General features: G+C 35.5%; 1 protein-coding gene across 4 annotated transcripts in view; it reads right to left on the bottom strand.

Annotated features, from left to right (window-relative positions):
• PPP4R4 (protein phosphatase 4 regulatory subunit 4) overlaps positions 1-21421 on the bottom strand; it is a 73643-nt gene that overhangs the window by 24142 nt on the left and 28080 nt on the right. For 2 of the 4 annotated variants that reach the window (XM_055717142.1, XM_055717141.1), the window contains exons 4-9: positions 15896-16043; positions 15101-15174; positions 12822-12928; positions 10193-10300; positions 5851-5972; positions 3154-3276 (exon numbers count right to left, since the gene is read on the bottom strand). In XM_055717142.1, coding sequence (XP_055573117.1) covers positions 3154-3276; positions 5851-5972; positions 10193-10300; positions 12822-12928; positions 15101-15174; positions 15896-16043 — 682 coding nt within the window. Of the gene's footprint in view, positions 1-3153; positions 3277-5850; positions 5973-10192; positions 10301-12821; positions 12929-15100; positions 15175-15895; positions 16044-17700; positions 17799-21421 lie in introns of those variants that run through there. The other 2 variants (XM_055717143.1, XM_027804951.2) reach the window with 2 other exon arrangements.

A 21421-nucleotide genomic window follows, 5' to 3' on the forward strand; every position in this document is an offset into this window, starting at 1 on the left:
GAAATCAGAGATACAAGGTATACTAAGAGTTATGAGGTAATAAGGTAATAATCTAAGTAAGGGTGCTGTCTTTTATATCTACAAGTGCAACATGCTTTTATGTAGCAGAGAGAAACTTTGACAATAATGTTGCTTGAGCGAGATGTGCATGTGACAACTTGGGAAAAGGGATATCACAACTGGAGTGCAACAGTGTTTCTATGTCTGGCAGAGTGAAATCTTTCAAGACCTGAGTTTAGACAGTCTAAAATAAATTGTTAGTATTCAGAAAACCCATCTTAGGCCTCTTTTGCTTACATAGTGTTATGGAAGTCAACTGCTATTGTAGAGAATTAATGATTTTTTTTAATACATATTAACAAATACTACTATTTTAACTTGAGGCAGTTGAGTGAGAAATACTCACGTGTAGCATTTGAGGGAATGTCAGCATAAATCGCCCTTACAGTAAGACTGCATTTTTAATTACTGTACTCGTTAAGATTCGATGATGCCATAAGGCTAAGGCCTTTTATCACAGATTGGTTCTGAACTAAAAGGTGTGTGCACATGCAGATATGCACATTTGTGTTATTTTCCTTAATTGGCTATAAAATAATATAATTAGGTTGGGGACTAGGTCTTGGGAATTTGTCTATTATACTTCTGTTTGTTAAGGAACGTGCATAACATACAGCACCCATGTAGGCTTGGCTTGTGGCACAGTTGTCAAATTTAGCATAGACATTCAGACAGATAAGCAACGTACTATTCTTGTGTGTATCACCTACAAGCCATTATGGCTTAGTGTGTAAATCTGTATGTAACTATTGAAAAATCCACTTATGAATGTATATAGCTTAAAACTAATTTTTTCCCTTTGTTAATTCTTTGATATCAATGAGGTATTCTTCAGAAAATGTATGGACTGGTTGGTTGCATAAGGGCAGTTGTTATTTGGACAAAAAATTGTTAATGGTCAGGGATTTTCCACTAAAATATTTGCAAATATTCCTAGTCAAACATCAGTTTGGTTTCTTTTGGGGTTTTGAGCTTGCATTAGTCCATGTTCAGAACTTTAAAATTACCTTTGAATTTTTTAAACTTTTTATATCACTGGAACAGAAAGAGCATCTAAATTAAAGCTTCAAGCTAACTTTATTTTTCAAGTATTTCTGGAATTATACTTCTGAACTGAGATTTTATAAGTTGGCTGTGTATTTTCCTGTGTTAAAATGCTGTTATTGAAAATGGTCAACCAAGCCTATGTCGCCCAAAATAAAAACGGGGGAATTGTGGATAACTGGCTAGCTGAAAAGGGTCACATAGACATAGTCCAGCTGGCTGGACAAAAATGCACATTGCTCTCAGCTTATCTGAAGTAAAGCAAAAATAACTGTCTTTGGCTGCTCTTGTTACACAGTAACAGGAAGATTTTGGTGGGAAAAGAATGTTGCAGGTGGGAACAGATAACTACAGAAGAGAAACAAGGGGCGGGCTTGGTATTTAGGCAACTAACCAATAATGAGCTTAACTTTTGTAATATGTATGAGCTAATTATAAGAAGGCATAAAAGGTGACTGTAAGAGACAATAAACGAAGTCTGCTGATCACTCATATTGAGCGACTGCGTCTTCCCTCCGTCGCGACAAGAGATGAAAAACTACAAAGATGATGCAAAACTGCTTAGAAAAACAGTTAAAAGTTACCCATGGCTCACTGACAAGATTAGGCAAATGTATAAAGAAAGGTCTATCCTAGTTCTGGTGCTATTTGGTATTTTCATTGGTTTTTTGAGATGTTGGATTAGAGACTTGGCTTATTAAATATTCTGATAGCATCAACCTAGGAAGAGGACTGTTTACTCTTCACAAGATAGAGTTTAAAATTAACTTCAGAAACTGGATACATGGTCTTAAAACTTTAGACTATTATTCCATTAGGACAAAGGTAAGGTACCATGCTTCGCCACATCCATATCACCAGCACAAGACCAGGAAAGAGAGAGACTAGCTGTCATACTTATGTAAAAAACCAAACCAAACCAAAAAAAACCCCGAAAAAACCCAAAACAAAAAAACCAAAAGTGCCCTTGAACAAATACTGTCAAACTATTGGAAAAATAAAAAGGGGGGACAGATTTTCATACTGAAAAATGCAAAGAGCAATACAGCTGGGAAGACCCATGAAGCAACCCTTTCACTTTGCTCACCTCTGCCAAGGTGTAACACTTCAAGAAAAATATGAACTTGCTAGACAGCATTCAGAAGTGAAGAGAAATGGGCCATTAAGTTATTCAGCCTAGAGAAAAGATGACTGGGAAGACACGATAAAACCAGTATGGACTGCCGTAGCTCTGTATCTCTGTAAATAACAGTTTGACATGTGGAACAGCCCTTTCAAGTTATTTGTAGTGAGGCAATGGTCCCTTTGACAGTCTCTAACATGAAAATTTTAAAGATCCATAAGAAAGATCAAAGGGTTTAAGAGTCTAGGAAGAAATTTTCTACAATATAAATCCATGATTCTGTGTTGTCCCTCCCCAGGTAAGCTCTGTGTAGAGGGTATGTGGTGGGCAGAATTATCAAGGAAAGATCTGCTGCGCTTAGGTGAAAACCACAATTGTAGGTACAGATTTGGCCTCAGCTGCAGCTGGGAATCCACATGCCATTAGGTCTCCTTCCTCCCCCGAAGTTCCTTATGGGCCACCTCTGTGCGGTGCCTCAAAAAGGGTATCAAGCACAGAAGTGAACATACACAGTCAATATCATACTGCGTTTTCAAAGGTTTCTAGTTTCAAGAGTTTAGTCATCCAACTCATAAGCTCTAGAATATACAAGAAGGAGTCAAAACAAATCAGTCAAACCAATAAACACAAACCACCACATTTCCTCTCTGACCTTGTCTAAACAAACAACTCTGTCCCTCTCTAAACAAAAACCTCTGTCCCTGTCTAAACAAAAAAAAGAAAAAATAAACAGATGGAGACCCAAAAAGGAAATTTACAAAACCCAATAGTTACGCAATAGATGATTTCAGAGTTTTACTTCCATCTTTCCTTCCCTAACAATCATTTCATTTGATACATTCAAATCTGGATATTTTTCAAGGGCTTCAAATTCTCCAGTCTTCCCTAATTTTTAAGATGTTTTTTAAAGGAACATTAAATCATACCATATAAACCATTACACAGTTTCCCTAAATGGAATGATAAAGAAACCAAGATAGATTCATCTGCTTTGAAGGATTTTTCGCAGAATGATTTCACTAAGGGGAGGACAGTTTGACTCCTATCATCTGAAAAACAAAAGACATTTTTAATGTTAGCCATTTATCAACATCTAAAATAAAGCACAGAGAGTAGACTTCCATAACAAGTTATGAAAATATCATTTAACATGCTCAGGACTATTTTTGGCAGGTACTTACTGGAGGTAGAAAACAGAAAGTATGGAGAATGACAAACATACTACCATAACTCAGGTCCTAAATTTCAGTACCTTACCTGTTTTGTTTGTTGTTTGTTTTTAACGAAAAGGCATTCCCCCACTAAAGGTTGAGACAGAATAAATGAACAGGCACTAACTTCTCCATTCACCGAGGATACAGGGAGAGAAAGAATACTGCAATACTCCTATAATAAGATTTCCTACAATAGTAGGAATACAGGGAGATCAAGACCAAACATGACCATGACAGGAAAGGAAATATCTGGATACACTGGAAGTGAATTTTTCCAACCTACTGAGAAGAGGAGATTGAAAATCTTTTAGTAAACAATAAATTCACAGAGAAAAAAAATAATTAAGGAGAGAGGAAAGAAATTAAATCATTCAGAGATTAAAGCCAAATCCAAGCACTCTGCCTCCTTATAAAATAAAGGAATAAATTGTCAAAGAAATTTATGTGCTTTGGCTTGTTTTAAATAAAGTCATCATATTTTAAAATGTTCAAGTTTTAAAGGGATTAGGATTTTTTAATTGTAGATCAAGACCAAAACTCAGGAGATAATTATGGCCGAATAAAATACTTAGGTCAACGTGAAGAAATGTCTTGATGCTGTGAGAAAGACACCCTAGGATATAATTTCGGGTCATCTACCTTCAAAATGTTCATTTTGTAGTTCAGCCATGAACCTAAAAACCACACAAAACCAATTTCTAGAAACACATTCTTTACAAATCTGCAAACAATCCCTGATTGCTTTCTCTAAGCTTTTTTCAACAGCTAAAAGCAGTAGGTACAGCGATTGAGGGAGGGAGGAGTGAAGACTGGGAGGTGCAAAGAGAAGCACAAACTTGTTAGCATCAATGCAAAAGCTCAATAATTTGAAAATTAACTTACTATCATACTTTACTGATATAAGCACTAACTGCTAAAAACTCCATTTATGGTATTCTCCCCAAAATTATCTTATTTCTTTATGTACTCTTCCATATGGCTTATATGCAATCATGTATTTTAGTAATTCATCACCAAGTTCCTGCACAGTAAATATTTGCTCCTCACTTATGTATCAGGAAGGAGTAGCAGAGTCAGTAAGATGGGAGTAGGAGTGAGAAACGTGGTGCAAAATACAGAGTTGCTAATGAAGATAAACAACTGAGAGTTTGGAAAAAGACAGTATAAAGAGCAAAGTGGCAAATAATGAGCAGCGAGAGCAACGATCAACAATATAAAATATTTTTTTGAAACAGACTATAGCAATGATCCATCATGTACTTTGCTGTTTTGTACATTTCCAGTTCTAAAAAACCCACAAATAATCAACACCAGAGAACCAACCAATACAGAGCCAGAAAACCTGATTGTTATTGTCTTCTACATCCCTCTGAAAAAATCTAGATGGAGCAGTTGATTGGAGGACAAGGCACAGCAGTCACCCAGAATGTTCCCCTGTGCTGGAGCAGTCCTAAAGTTTGTCCCGGTCAACGCTGAGCTGAACTGGCAACAAGAACCCAAGAGCCATGACTGTAAGTAATCCACCACCATTATGCCAAAAGAACTGGATAAAGAACAGAGAATTTCTCCTTCCTTATATGAAGACACAGACACTCACCCCTACACCTGGAGAAGCATGAAATACGCATGTTCGTTAGAGGAAAGATAAAGCATGCTGAGAAAGATACAAGGATGTACATTTTCTCTTTTAAATACAGAAAAGCTTTATTAAATACACATACTTTCTCGTTGCAAAGAAGAAAGCTTTCAGTGTCATATATCTGCAAGTTTAAAGGAATTTAAATAGAAGTTGATGATGCTTAGTACTTCTAAAACCAATCAATTGTGCGCACTGCAGCTTATGGGACTTGGAGGAATATTTTTTGTTCCAAAATTTGCAAGTGTATTTGACATATAACACTGGATGTTAAAACCTGCAAGACTTACTGATACACACACAAATATCATATCATTGCCCCAGTCTGGGTGCTTCAGCTCAGAAGTCAGGTTGCAGCCTTTAGTCAGGACTGGCTTTACTTCAGTTAAGAAGCAAAACCTAGCTAAAAGCAAAAAAAATACAAGCAATTGCATCTGTTGAGCTAACATTCGTATTTTGTGTATTGACAGCATTAAGTGAATACTAACAACCCAATATTCCCGTCATTTATACAGTACTTTTACTCATTCCATTTAACCTTATTACATTAGAAACTTGGAGTAAGATAACTGATTTTGGGGACAACTGGTTCACCTTCCTTAAAAGTGCTATAAAGCACTGCAAGTCATGAAATATATAAAGGATAAAACAATAAACAAAATAAAAACAGAAATGTCTGAAGAACGCAAACGGAACAAAAAGCATTTCAATACATTTATAAGATCCATTAAAGCATTAAGAACTGGGCTAGTAAGCCTAAATTAAATGCTTACCTGCATCAAACATATCAAGCAGATTCACTAACGTCTCAAAAGCTGCAAGGCGTACACTGCTGCCCTCATCTCTTGCCAGTTCTACTAATTCAGGAAGCACCACAGTTTTTGTTAGTTCTGTCCTGCAAAGCGAGTCAAGCAGTCAAGAGAAAATATGTAATGAAAAAAGTATTGCTCCAGCAAAACAGAATTCTTCCTTGAAACACTCATTTAGAAATTCTTTGGGTGGCTAAGAATGAAAACTCGACAAAGTTGTAAGAAAATGAAAATAAAATAAAAACTTCCAGGCAATCAGAGGCCTTTATTTTTTGTCAGCCAAAGAAACATGCAAGTTTAAAATGTGAAACTTTATCCCCAAAAAGGCATTGAAATTAGCTTGAAATAAACCAGAGACAATGCAGTCTGAAAAAACACAAAGGAGTCAGCTACTTCCCTGTGTCACTAAGAAAACTCTTCTGATCAAACATGTAGAAACTGCTCAATGCAATGCTCCACAGCCAAAATGATTAAACGCGAGTCATGCTGAAGTGTCTGGAAATCTTACACTCCAAAGATGTTCCTTATTTACAGAGGGTAAGCAACTACTGCTCAGAGAAAACACGGTTTCCTAATTAGTCCAAACACTAGCTTTTAGGCTTGTTTTAAAGTAGTAAGGAACAGGTTCTGCTTCTCTTTTTGCCTTGGTAATTACTAGCAGTGTCTGCGTGTGTGATGGTCCTCACCACTCAAACATCGGCAGCAGAACACTATTTATTAGGGACTGACTTTGAAATCAGAGTTTAATCAGAGAGGTGAATAAGGAAGAGTTAAATACTCTTGGACACAAATATTTGTGCAGTAAGGTGACTGGCACAAGTAAGATGAAAAGAAATTCACTTCTTGGAGCAAAAGTACAGCTTCTGTAGAAGAAACCAATCAGCATAATTTCCCATGCCCCAGTGTATAACTGATTCCTGATTGCTTTAAGGGATTAGAAGGAGCTTTTCTGCAGCCCTACTATCAACAAGAACAGGGAAGACATACTCGGTACTTTTTTCTTTTTTTTTTTTTTTTTTTCTGTTACGCTCATTTTATATTTATAGTAGGCAAGTTTCTAGTGTTTGAATTTGCCTCCATTTGAGCTAAGAAGCCCATTTTGCCCTGTTCTCATGTACTGCCTCCCTGTCACTTCCTGAAAGCTTTTGTGAGCACCACATTTCAAGGATGGGACCTCAAAAGTTTGTAATAACCAGAGATCCAGCCCTCAGTGTTTATACTGCCCAAAACATAAAACTGCAGCAAAAGACTGATAAAATTACACTATGTGAGCATTAAATAAGATGACGAATTCACACCTATGTTTGACACTGAGCAACTGTGCATGAAGAGTTTAGATTCTGTCATTTCAATCACAGTTTTAATACAGGCCTGATCACAACCTCCAGGAAGGATGACAGATTTTTACTGAAAATGCCCCAAAATACTTCTTCCAATCAGGCTAAACAACTAGCAGCTGTCCCTTTTGTAAGTCAATTATGAACAATAACACTTTCAAATGTTTATAATCAGCAAAGTGATTTGCAGCTTACAGAGTTTATTATTATTACCAACAGATTAAGATGTAGCTTAACAAAAAGATGATTAATCATTCATATAAAGTTATTTGAAAATGTCATGATATCATTTAGTGGTAACACCACTAAATAGTAAAAATAAGCATTGGGACTGTTGTCACATTATGCTTTCAGCATTTACCTAATAATGTGCTTCTTTCTGTTTATTTAATTGTCTTTATTTTCCTACTGCCTACTCATCCTCAATACAGTTCACACACCAAAAATACCGACAGTTCACCATTTGTTACTAGATTAAAGCATCTAAATCATTGGGAAGGGACTAGACAAAAACCTGTGAAAGTAGTGTATATGGATACATAAATGCTAAAAATCAACACTGGGGAGGAAAGAAAGAAAAATATATACAATGGACCACTAACTGATAACTACATATTTAGCTCTATTAAACCAGTACTCTAAGGCTGGCTAAATCATCAGCAGTACTATCATTTGCCACTGTGTAACACCTATCTTCTTTCAAGACTTGCAGCTCCCACCTATAATAAAGTCAATTTTGTTAACAAACAAAACTGCTGAAAGCAGATTCACACAATTCACAGTGCTCCTAAAAGCTACCACTAAAACCACTTTTTGGTTCTCAATAGACTGAGCCACAGAGCAAGACAATCTAGGCAGCCGTACATTTTTAAAACATAAAAAATGTTTCCAGTTATATCTGAAAGAAGTATTCTTTAACTATATGTATATCCTAGATAATTTATTTTACTCAGAATAACCTACTTACATTATTTTAAAAAATACTTTTCTGTATTATGTGTCACAAATCATTTTCAAAGCCAAATTAATATGATTGCTTCTCAGCTCTTGACTATAGTAGAGGTTAATTGAGAAGGTTAGAGGAATCCATGGAAATGCACACAGTATCTCAAATAACACACCAAAAAAAAATCTCATGGAATTGATCAATAACCAGTGAGGAGAGAGGAAGGAAGGTGATTGAGACAGACAAGAACGCAAGGCCTATGAAGGGTCAGGGGAGCAAAGGATAGGACTACATTCTGAAATCAATCAGGAAGCAAAAAAAACCACAGATGCTTTGGAAATGCATTTCTGTGGATTTCCATTTTGGTGGCATCAAAAAACTTCAAAATAGTATGACAGTTAGAACGGTCCCTCCCTTCAAAACTCAGTATATATGAAAAAAAACCCCAAACCACCCTGGTCACTCTCTGAAGACAAACAGAATCCCCTCTTTCACTCATCTTTAATCTCCATGAAATAGAATCCAGTTTCAAGATACATAAAGATATATATGAGATACACACACACAGTAAAAATAAACACAAGCGCAGATTATTCAGTAATTCAGTTTGGCAAAACGTGTCTTAAATTTTCAGTTTTACAAATATCAACAATACTGACAAATACTCCTTTTCTTTTCTGTAATCACAAGTTCTTTTAAACCCAAAGCCATTCAAGATGGAAAATATGAAAATTATTTACTGTGCTAATTATGTTTTGTTATCAAAGACAGTAAGTATAAAGACAAACAAATTATTTAGTGAGATAAATAATATTGTGTTTTCACATTATTCACATTCTCTGAACTTTTGCAGGACAAGTACCTTGCAGAAGAGCTGCCTAAAGCACATATATATAAAATTATTTTGTACACGATATAGACAAGTTTATCTAGGCATCTATAAACTACTATCCTACATGATCTTACCAAAACAAAGTTAAATTAAGCACATGGCAGTAATGCTTAGTTCTTGTGTGAATATTCATTCCCTATAATAGAGTAAGCTAAAACACTGCCTGAACATACACTTTCCCAGTATTCCATGGCTGAGAGGTAAATTGCATTGTTTCAGGAATTTTTGGTGGTTTGTTTTTGTTTGTTTTTTAAATAACTCAGAATCTGAGCCACAACATAATTCTCCATTAAAAAAATCAAAAAAGCAAACACCACACACACACACACACAAACTCATTCCACAGCCACACTGAAGTGCGGATTTACCATAGCTTTCAAATTACATCTCAGTTTCAGCCTCATCCTTGAATTTGCTCATAAATTCACAATTTTAAAGGCCAGAGCGGCTCCTAAGATCTAATCTATCCCGTCTGCATAAACCAGGGCAGGGAACCTCACTTGATAATTTCTTCAGGTCTCTAAAAGCTGTTACTGCTTTTGTTTTCTCTTCCTGACACAGTAACAGGTGAACAGACCTAAAATTTTAAAATATTATTTCACTCAGAGACCAATCCTGTATGGGCAGTTAACATGTTCTTTTTAGCAAAATAGAAGTTCCAGTTTTTTTCTACTCCTATTGTGTGCAATCTTGAAGGTCTTCAAGCTTAGAGTAAAAGTTGATACTGAACTGAAATTTGCTTACAAAACACTTTTAGCATCTTTTTGCAAAAAACTGCAAAGTAATTGATTAGAAACTGCTCAAATTTGCCATAATCCTCTTCCACTTTTTAAATAAGCCTAATAACATCAATGGATAATTGAAATGATTTCAAGATGCTATAAACAAACTCATTATTTACAAAAAACTGTATGGTTCAGCAGTTTTACTATCAGAGAGGAACAAAAATCTGAAAAAGGAAAAAGAGCCAGATGCCAACAGCCAATTCCTAAGAACATATCTGTACGCTCCAGATTCATCATTGAGTACACATGAATTAAGCTAGAGATCTTAAAAGTAGCTTTTAGGTTACCATTAAGTATTTTAGAGAAAGATTTTGTGTTGAGAAGCCATTATGTAAATTGTACTCACCCTATTCCTTGAGCTATATGTTCTAGTTGCCGACACATGCAAATTCTCACTTCATACTCCACATCCTGGCACAGTGATTTTACCAATGGAAGAATCTCTCTTTTAATACTGAGAATGTGAATACTTTTATTAATATACAGAACAAGAATATATAAAATCCACTGTCATACTCAAAATTTACCTATATATTACTTCTAATGGCATTTTTTTAAAACTAATTTATCACACATGGCAAATTTTCTGAAAATGTGCACTTATAAAAGAATACTGTACATCGGACAAATATGTGCCATAAAGAAGCAGAAAAAGGATTATTTACAGTCATTATAATTTGCTCATATTTCATCTTTTTTTTTAATTACGAAAATAGAAGGTAGGCTTAGAGATGCTGTCCTCATTTAATAACAATCTTCAGTAGAATTTTTGAACAGCCACTGTAAGAATACAAAGAATTCTATAAATGGAATCCAAATCCCAATTAATTGTCTCTAATACCTCATCTTTGGTGTGTGTGTAGCACCCAAGAGACATTTAGGAAGCAGAAAATTAATTTAAAATTAAAAGCTTTAGTACTGCAATGCTTTTATGTAAGCAGTTCCAAGCATTCATGTTAAATCAATGGCAGATAGAATTCAAAACAGTTATTTTGTATTTAAGTAAAAACACATACTACAAATTGGCAGAACCAGCCATTGTGTTTCCTTTCACTGCCCAAGATGCTGTCATGAGTGTTCATAAAATATCTCTATCCAAATCCTTATGTTGTTGCAAAACTCAAGAGAAATACTATGAAGCCACAGACAAGCAAATTTTCAAGCCAGCTTGCACAGCCTCCACTCATCCTAGTGAAAATTAATTTCCTTCTTACAGTAACATTTGGCCTCAAGTTACAGAAATTGTACAAAGTCTTGGGAGTCTGGCATTTTAGAATACTTTGAAATGGGGACTACTTCCAAGAAAGCCTTGTTTTTAACTAGCTATTGGAACAGAGGGTAGAAAAACTCATGTTCTATTCCAAGGTCAGGACTTTTTCAATACTCTATAAAATAACCTGGGAGTCCTGTGAAATATGGAAAAAAAATTATAGTATAAATTTTATGAGGAAAAATGGTGCCTTTCTGAAGAAGAATGTGAAGATATGCTTATATATTGCCTGCTCCTAAGGGCAGACACGTCTCCTGAGCCTACACCAAGACCCCACTTGCAGGGGGCATGAAAGGGTGTCACGAATCTTACTCAGTCTGCCACATTCTAAACCTGTGGATCCAGGTCTCTTCAGCCCTCTGAACTGCACGCAAAGCCCTCTACCACAGGAGCAGTATGTTTCAGAAAATTCTCACCCACTTCTTAACATGTAGCTTCGTGCAGAAATGGTGCTACTGTCTGTTCCCTGAAATGAGGGGTTTCCTATTTAGTAAGAAATCATATTAAATAACGTAGTGAAAGAGGGTATGGTTATTTGAACTTATTAATGACTAATACTACCATAATTTGTTGTAAGATTCCAATTCTTCACTTTATTTTCATAAGAATGTAACATCAAATAAATAAAAGCCACTGTGATTCTGCCAGAATTCTATAAATTTTGAAGATAAAGATTTGAAGGCTTCAGTAACATTCTCAGAAAATACTACTTTACCATGCTTATTGACTTTTGCATGTCTGACAAGTGCAGTCTACATAGCAAATAAAGGTGTAGATGGCTTCCTTTTGGTTGCTTCTAGTTACTTTTTACAGAAGAAAAAACTGTAATTTAAAGATCAAAATTTAATTTAAATGTAATGAAACTGTAAATGTCTTGTCATACGATCCTGCTTTTTATCTTTCTATCTTATGCTGAATTCTTGCATTCTGGGGCAGATCAAAATCATTATTGGAGCTGACTTCCTCAGCTAGACATGTTTTCTGTGCATTTGGTTGCCCCCAGAGTATTCCTTTTGTAATGTAAAAGTCACATGGACAATTGCCTGGATAGGAAACCCGTGTTGTGAAATGGTCCTGCTATCATAAGAATGGATAAACTGTCCAAAGAATGCTCCATACCAACTGCTTTGGGCAGATGTTATTCAGATTTATTTTTATCATTGTTTCCCTTTTCTGCAACACTGTCCAAAACCCACAGACACTGAATCTAAGAGCTGGGATAATATTAGGCAACAACGGTGGCTCCTGATACATCTACATATAATCCAGGTTGACAAAAAAATGTATATACAAGTCAAATTCGGTTAGACAAAAAGTTAGGAACAAGAATTCTTTTCTTTATGGCAAGAAACTCTAAGGTGATGAAGTTGGAATTTGTCTTTAAATTGCAGAGAAATCCACAGTTTGGCTTATTTCCTGGTGAGAAAAATAATATGGAAGAATGGCATGAAAATGGTACCCATTAGAACCTGTGGAAGAACATACAAACTGAAGGTGTAAACAGATGAACATCATCCAGTCTGAATATGCTAGTTACATAATGAACACTTTTCTTAAATTAATTAATATCTAGATAAAGGGATCTGTAAAAAGAAAGCATTTAATTTTTGCAATAAAGTCTACTTTTCTTGTAGTAATTTTTGTCCGCTAACAAAGAAATTCTGGCATATACTCTGGACTGAAAATACAGGTACAGTCTACTTACATATGAGCTTCAAATTTGTTAGCTAATTTTCCCATGATTTTACAACTAACTAAGCGGGACTGAAGCGTTTGAGAAAGCTGTGCTTTGGAAACAAGTGGATTCAGGATCTATATGAAAGAAAAAAAGAAAACAGAAAAAAAAAAAGAAAAAAAAAAAAAAGAGATGTGAGCAGTAAATAATGTATTCCTCTTCTTAAAAAAAACAATCCAAAAAAGCATATCCCAAATGTCATCTACTCCTTTCATGGAATTGCTCAATACTAACAGTAATAGTGGCTGTGTAAATTAATACTCTGTTGGAAACCTGTCTTTAATATTCAGTGCTAATTATAGTATATTAAAACCATATCTTGGCCCAAATAACAGTTTATGATTCACATCACAGACCCAGTTTTACATCTGTCTACTTGTGTCTTAATTTTAGGACTAAGTTGTATATGAATATTTATAGCTGTTAGCTGCTAATTTTCACAAAAGTTGTTAAACATGTTCCTGAACAAGAAAAAGAAAAAGGAAGCCTCTCTAAGGTTCTTTTTCATAAGTTTTCCCAGGAAACACCACTTAACATAAAGCGCTGAGCCAATGATCCCTCCTGCTTATGCATACTGTGGGGATCTATAGGGAAGAGGTTTCATTTCTGTACAGATGCAGAAAACCTGCATCTTTATTGGAGCTCTGCTTTCATTTTTCGAATCACCACTATGGTGCCAGAAACAAAGGCCCGTAGAGCACCATATTTAGATCTATTAGTTTTGCCCAGAAATAATCACAGAAATCCAGGTGCCAGGCCAAAAGGAACATTACAGAGTTATCTCCTGTAGTCTGCCACAGTTCCTCACCCAATCTGTCTTGCAGAGCTCTATAAAAGGGTAATAAGGGTAAAGCTCAGGAAAGTATTCTAAAAGCATTTTTCTTCTCCTTTTACCAGCTGAAATTTTGAGGTGAGAGAATCTGAGCGCTGTAAGGTCAAACAGATCACTTAGACTAAAATTAGTATATAAGGTAAGTTTCTAACTACAATACTGGATAAATAAGCATATCATTAGTTATGTACAACACTGCATGTTACTTATTTGGTCTTTGAACTACGACGGCAAACACACCATGTCCAGTAATACTCCAGTTACTGAGCTAGACACAGTCTCTCCCATGAAGTGACCATTGCCAGAAACAGGACACTGAGTTAGGTTGACCTTTGGTCTGAAGCACACACCTTTCCTCACATCCTCAGCACCTACGATTGTTTTACGGTTTTTACTTACAAAAAAAATTAACAACTAGAATAGTCTCAGTTTTCTGATACAAGCATCCTTCAAGTAACATAAAAGGCCCCTTTTCAAATTCAGGTGTCTGTACAGCTGCTGAATCAACACTGCTTTATCAGTTGTGATCTTCCCAAAGCAAATTCTGGTGGAAACTTACAAATGTGTTCCTAGAGGCAAACCAGGAGAGAAACCCCATCTTGCTTAAACGGCATCTTTAAAATTACATTACAAATGGATTTTGGAGGTGACTAGAATAATTTATCTTTTTTTTTTTTTCCCAACCAAACTTTTCACCTTTTAGAAATTTATTTTTTAAACAGTGTTGGATTTTAATTACCCCCTATTTTAATAGGTACTTTTATACTACACAATCAATCATATATTTAAATCTCCATATTGTTATAAATTATAAAAACAATAAAATATGCCTGTTGCAAAGCTTTTAAACTTAATAATGAAATATGAATACTTAAAACTGAATAAATTAGCTGAGTAAAAAGGAGTGACTTTATGACTTAGTGACAGACTTCCTTCCTCTTTCTTGAGCTATACAGTGAAAAATTAAGTCTTTGCAGGGCATTTGGGGTTTTGTACATCAAGAACAACTGAAATACACAATCAAATGGATGTCTAGTATTTGGTCCCACTTAGTAGAAATTGGAATTTTAGTCCGGTAGCAAAGAAAATGTAGTTTCTTCATGAAGACACAGAAAGAGATACTATACTGTAAACCAAAACAGGATACATAAAAACCTTTTACTGAGGATACTAAGTGTGGTGGAAGTGTTACAGTAAATAGTCTTTATCTGCCAAAGAACACCAAAATTTGTTTTTAAGGTCACCTTCCTGTCTCACCTTTTAGCACATTCCTCTCTTACAGTATGTTCCACAAGCATTACTGTTTTCACAGGCATGGAACTGCCACAAATCTTACTGAAGTGAATGAAACTTGCAGGGAAAAACAATCTTACAACATATTATTAACTTGTTAGCGTATGTGGGAGAATATTATTACCTCATGTCTGATAGTCTCTTTTGGTAAAGCTTCTATTACAGCAAGAAGAGTTTCTAGCCATGCATTGCTGACACCTGTTAGAAAGAAATGGGTTGTATGTTGTTCTACAGATAACAAGTATAATAAAACACACATCAGTTTTACAAAATTAGTTCTCAATTTTTACACACACCTCTTCAAGGAGCTATATATCTAAAAGCCACTAGACTAACATTCAAGACTTCAGACTAAGAAGTAGGATAGGTGAGAAGCAAATTCTGTCCCTGATGCTTTTACCTTTTCTGTTCCTGTACAAAAATAATAATGATCCTGTTTGTTTTGAAAAGATTATCTCCCTCATTTAGAAGCATAATGTTTTCTTATGCCCCCCAAAGCATATTCTTTTCTTATGCCCACTGAAACTTTCCAGTTTTACAAAAGGCCACTTTTTTTTCCTTGCATCCTAAAAGTAGCCTCAAAGTAGTCAAGAAAAACTAATCATCAACCATCCTTCCTCCATTTTCTCAGCCAAAAAAATTCCAGTACTTCAGTAGAAGCTCAGACTCGGTAACAACTTTGGGATTTAGTCCTTCAGGCACAGTGGTTTTGTTTGCTTCAATCAGAATTACATTTAAATATTAGCCTGTAAGTGCTCAGCATACAAAAATCTTTTCATTCATGCAGGTCTAGGTACAAAGTCACACAACTGCACTCACACAACTGCACTCACTGCTTTACACAGTATTATTGTACGGTCACTAAGGAGACAAAATATATAGCAGTAAGCAGTCATCAATACAGTTTTAGAGCCCTGACCTGCATCTCTGTGTTCCAGGTTCTGGAGAATGATGTGTAGGAAGGAGTGGGAGTATGTATGAATGGACACAGACTCCTCTTGCAGAACAGTCAAAAATGAAACAGCAGCTGTTAACTGCATTTCCACTCCTGCAACATGCAGCACCTCCTGTATAATTACAAATTATATCAATTTAGTGCAGAAGTGCACTGAAAGAACATTCAAATTTTTACATTCACTTCTAAGGGTGGATATGAAACAACCTGGGTAAACTACGAAATTGGCTGTATAATTATTTTCTCTTAACAGCAATTACTTGGAGATATTCAAATCTCTTATATTATAGCATGAACCTTTTAAGAAAAATAAAGCTAATTATAATATTTTTTGTGACTTTCATTTTTATCAATGCACATGTCTGAATTTTTCTACTTTAAAAAATGAGAGGTAAAAAAAGACCAGCCAACAACTGCACTTCTGCTGTTTATGTGCATGAATTAAATTAAATATTTCATTCAGCCAGTGAGAGATACTAAAGTAGAAGAAGGCAATTTAAATTTTGTCCCTTGCCAACCGATGTGGAACACAAATGAAAATGTGTGTATATGTATAAAAAGCCCCTTAAAAATAAAGCAAGATGTGCTAAAATATTTAAAGTAACTCAGCATTTACCAGTACTCAGCTTTAACCTATAAGAATATAAGTAAGTAGACTATCTTTCAAAGCATCGGTTCAAAAGTTAAACAAAGATAACATGGGAATGAAATATTACTACATTTTTTGAATGAAAGAAAAAAGGCAATTTATACTTCAGATTTATGCACACACCAAAGACCTTGCAGGATGCAATCTATGACATAGCATTGTAAGTATGTACATCAGCTAGATGAACATCTCATTTGTTTACTTCTCTAAACGTCTCTCTCTATCTCATGAGAAAATAAAGGGCATTATTCTACCACTAAAGCAATACATTTATTTTATCCAAACCCAGTAAGAGTTTAAAGCACATACTTCCTATTTAACACTTAATATATGTGGTTTTCTTTTTTTTAAGTGCTTTAGATGAACCGTTTTTTCAGCAGATCACATATCAAAAATCAAGGATAAGCTATATTTAATTTTTTTAAAAATCAGCCTAGACCAGATTAAGAAAATATCCATTGTGCACCTGAGTATTACATAGCAGAGGTATTTTGCTGAGAAAATACAGTTTGTAGAGAACATCTGAGAAATTATTTAGCAGACATTGCTTACTTCAAAGTTAAACAACAAGTTTTCATTGCACAGATGTAAACCAGCTTGTGTGTGCAAATGTATAATTGTATTTTATCTGGTTTCAAAGAGAACCACTGCTTATCTCTCAACAGCTGCCTCAGTTTACAGCTGTATATATTTGTAAAAGCATTCTCCGTGCCCCTGCTCCCCAAATGAAAAAAAAACAAAAACCCAAACTAAAAAACAAACGACAAAAAACAAACCAGCATTGCACAGCTTACCAATCAAAGTGTGCTAAAACATTTGCATTCAATAGCCATGGAAACTGCTTTTGTTATCTCCACAGCCTGCCTCTGTCCTTGTTCCTCCACTGTTATTACAACAGCCACAGCCAAGAATAAGGACACCTACCAGTTTTGTAATTTCAATGTGCATATTATTCTGGATTTTGGCTTACACTTGCTCAAAAGAACATCTCCAAAATAATCAAAAGAACTATCTACCTACTGTAGATGTTAAGACACCACTGCAGACCAGAACATAATGGAGCTGAATTCAATTCTATGTACGTATTCACTTTGTATGCAATGCAAACAGGGTTACTTACCATCAAATAAAGTTTCCAAATAGTCTCCTCCACAGATCCACACAACTCTGGATAATCATGTGTGAGAACACATTCTCTGGATGTGCCTCCTCATGGACCTCGGGAGACATTGAAATGTAAATTTCTAGATTGCTTACATGCCTGCCTGCATTGACGTTTGCACTCAGAAACTCATTGATGTTTCCACATACGAAAATATATGGATCCCCTCATTCCAGTTTCACTGAACTCAAGTTGAGGGACTTAAACTTATTTGAAGTAAATTCATTTAGGAAGTAATGTATTTTTCTATACATGGACCCTTCACAGATTCTTATTCTGGAGGAAAAAAGCTTCTCCTCTTTATCTCAGACAAGTGTATTTAATGGAATTTAAGTGTATTGGCATGTTCTTGAACTATCCTAATGTCTACGGATTAAACTCAGGCATCAAAACCTGCAAAATTTAGAAAGCCTGGCTTATTCCATTAATTGAAAAGCAGAAAATTTACTTCTATTTTAATGCACTTTATGTCCTGCAGCGATAGAATTCTCTTGAAAGAATGCTGCAAGCAGAAACATAGTCAATTGTTTTAGGAACTGTGTTGACATGACAGAAATCTTGATGTAGGACTAGAAAGACACAGAAATAATGGAGATTACAGAAGCTCAAAGGTACAATAAGGATGGACCTTAAAATCAATGTTTGGTATAAGAGAGGATGAAAATTACCCCACCTCCTCTTAAACTATAAAATCAACTAGGGAAAAAGAAAAGCTTTCAAGGGGAGACTGATAGATTAGAAAAATAAGTAACTGCGAAAATTAGTTTAGAACTTATCAGGCAGCACTAAATGAGGCTTGATGTGTACACCTCAACAGGAATAGCCGTATTTTTCTGCAATCACAACATTTGGAAAAATCTCTTTATTAGTCAATCAGATAGACACTTGCAACCTCCCTCCAGTACTTCTGGTGGCAGTGCCCAAGGATGGAAAACACGGAAAATACTACTAACATTGTTTGAAAAAAGCCACTTGGTGGCACAACAAGAAATGCCAATAAGAATGTCTAAGTGTTCCCTAAACCTGCATTTCAATGACTTCCAAGGTTCATGAGGAGTTGCATGCAGAAATCCAGAGTGGGGATCTCTATGCAAAAGAACCCATACAAGGATGTCACTTATTTTTAAATGTAGAATTTAAAATTATTTCATAATCTCATTCCTATGTTAACATCTAAATGATATACAACATATTTATTTTATTAGCATAACCAAAATACTGACACCCAATTTAATCATTACTTAGATCTGGCATATTTATTGATGCATTGTATTTTTGATTTCATTCAACTCAGTCCTAAAACCCTTATGTTAAACACATAAAGGGTCTTTGATATAATTTTAATTTAATTAGGTTTTAAGGAACTATAAGCAATTTGCATATATCATTTTCTACATTTATTTATAAAAGTAACCAGACTTACCAATTTCTGGCAAGTGAAATAAAAATTTGTAACGTATCCAGCCAGAATATTACTTTCATTTATTCCTTCCTGTATCTGTTTTATCCTCAGCTGTAACCAAAACAGTATTTACATTTGCTTTGGGTTTTCTGCAAGTATGCTAGGCTAGTTTCCCTATCCAGTTATATGGTGACAATACTTTCAAATAAATAGCACCCTGAAACTACTATACAACTTGTTTTTCATGTGCAAATTTGAATTCACAAATGATTTTTCCCAATCTACAGAAGTGAAGCCAAGGCTAGCAATTTAAGTCAGCTTATTTCTCTGCAATGCCAGACTACATCTGCAAGACTCCAATCGCAGTTGAGTTCAATTATGCCTTTATAGACTATAACAGTTTCCAGTTAATGGTCTGGACTATTCGTCCAATAAAAACAAGGATAAGAAAAAAATAGGTCAAGCGGTTAATGATGCCAGATACTCTTTTGCAGTTAAAAGTGCAGTGAACATGGGCAGAACAGAACTGTTCTTCTATTACAGATTAAATAAATATTAGATAACAGAGCACCATTGAAGAACCTGCTCCATAAGAGTATAGCCACAGAAAGAAATTTAACTCCTATACATTCCAGAAAGTTTCAATTTATAAAGCTTAAATCTGAAAAGAAGACTTAGATTTAGACTGACTTCATTATATTTCACTCTCTTACCTCTGCCTTGAGCCCATTAACTTAAGTTTCATTTAATTTATCATCTAGGAAAGCAATCAGTTTGGATTTAAATTCCATTGCAAGTTGAAAAATACACTACTTTTCTCAGTTATTTGCTCAAAGATTGAACAGATTTATTATTGTCTGCTTCATGTCTAATATTTCTATCTTCAGTTCCTAACTCTTCCTTCTTCATATACATGTCCTATTTAATATTATGCAGGAAGATACTTTTACAAAGTAATTAAGTACTGCCTGATCTAAACACACTGAGCTCCAGCTCCCACCGTACAAATATTTTCCAGGCCCTAGGCCCTGATCACAATAGTCATCATCCTTTTAGTTATTTTTCTCCATCCCTATATAAAAAAAACTAAGACTAGAATCAAAAACTGTATTCCCATATTAGACATCCTATTAAACACAGGCAAAGGCAAAAATTTCTCCATATCCTGACAAATAAGGGTAAAGAAAACCCCAGCATTTCTTATTATTCCTTCATTTGAGGAAGGACTCTGCTCTCAAAGCAGAAACACCAGAGACAAAAATGGAGTCATTATGTTAAACAGGAAATAAATAAAAAAACAACGAGAAAGCAACTTTTTTTTTAAGCCAGTAGGTTGGTTTAGGAAAGAATGCATTATAGATATCAGAATAACACATGGCAGTAACTCCAGAAACTTGGTGTAAGTTAAAGGGTTTTCAATTACTTTGCAACTTCAAGTCATTCTTTTTTTGCAAAGCATTTTTTATACACACACACACATATATATTTAAACAAAACCCCTATTGATCTGCAACTTATAACACAGACCATGATAACCTGAAGTACTTTAATGTTTTTTAAACAGTCTACACTAATCCTCGGTTCTGAAGACTGCTGTTTCTCGGCCATTTGCTGAATTCAAATACTCAGACAAAAGTTGGAACAGCTCATCTTAAGGAGTATCCTGGGATCACAAAAGTTTCAGGAGATGATATGAAGTTGAAAGGTGATGTCTGATATTCACAGAATCACAGAACGGTTGAGGCTGGAAGGGTCTTCTGGAGGTCAGTTTGCCCAATCCCCTTGCTCAAGCAGGGCCACCTAGAACCAGAACATGTCCTGACAGCTTCTGAATACCTCCAAGGAGAGAGACACCAAACTCTCTGAGCAACCTGTGCCAGTTCTTGGTCACCCTCACAGTGAAAATGTATTTCCTGATGTTCAGAGGGAACCTATGTTTCAGTTTGTGCCCACTGCTTGTTGCCCTGTCACTGGGTACCACTGAAAAGAGCCTGGCTCTGTCCTCTGAGCATCCTCCCTTCAGGTATTTATACACATTGGTAAGTTCCTCTCCAAGCCTTCTCTTCCGCAGGTTGAACAGTCTCAGCCCTCTCAGCTTTTCCTCATAGAAGAGATGCTCCAGTTCTTTAAACCTCTTCACGGCCCTTCATTGCACTCTCTTCAGTATGTCCATGGCTCTCTCGTACCAGGGAACCCAGAACTGGACACAATGCTCCAGGTGTAGTAGAGTAGAAGATGGAGTAGAGGGGAAGAATCACCTTCCTCAAAGTGCTGTCA

This window comes from Falco cherrug, chromosome 7, assembly GCF_023634085.1.
Source record: "Falco cherrug isolate bFalChe1 chromosome 7, bFalChe1.pri, whole genome shotgun sequence".
Lineage (NCBI taxonomy): Eukaryota > Metazoa > Chordata > Aves > Falconiformes > Falconidae > Falco > Falco cherrug.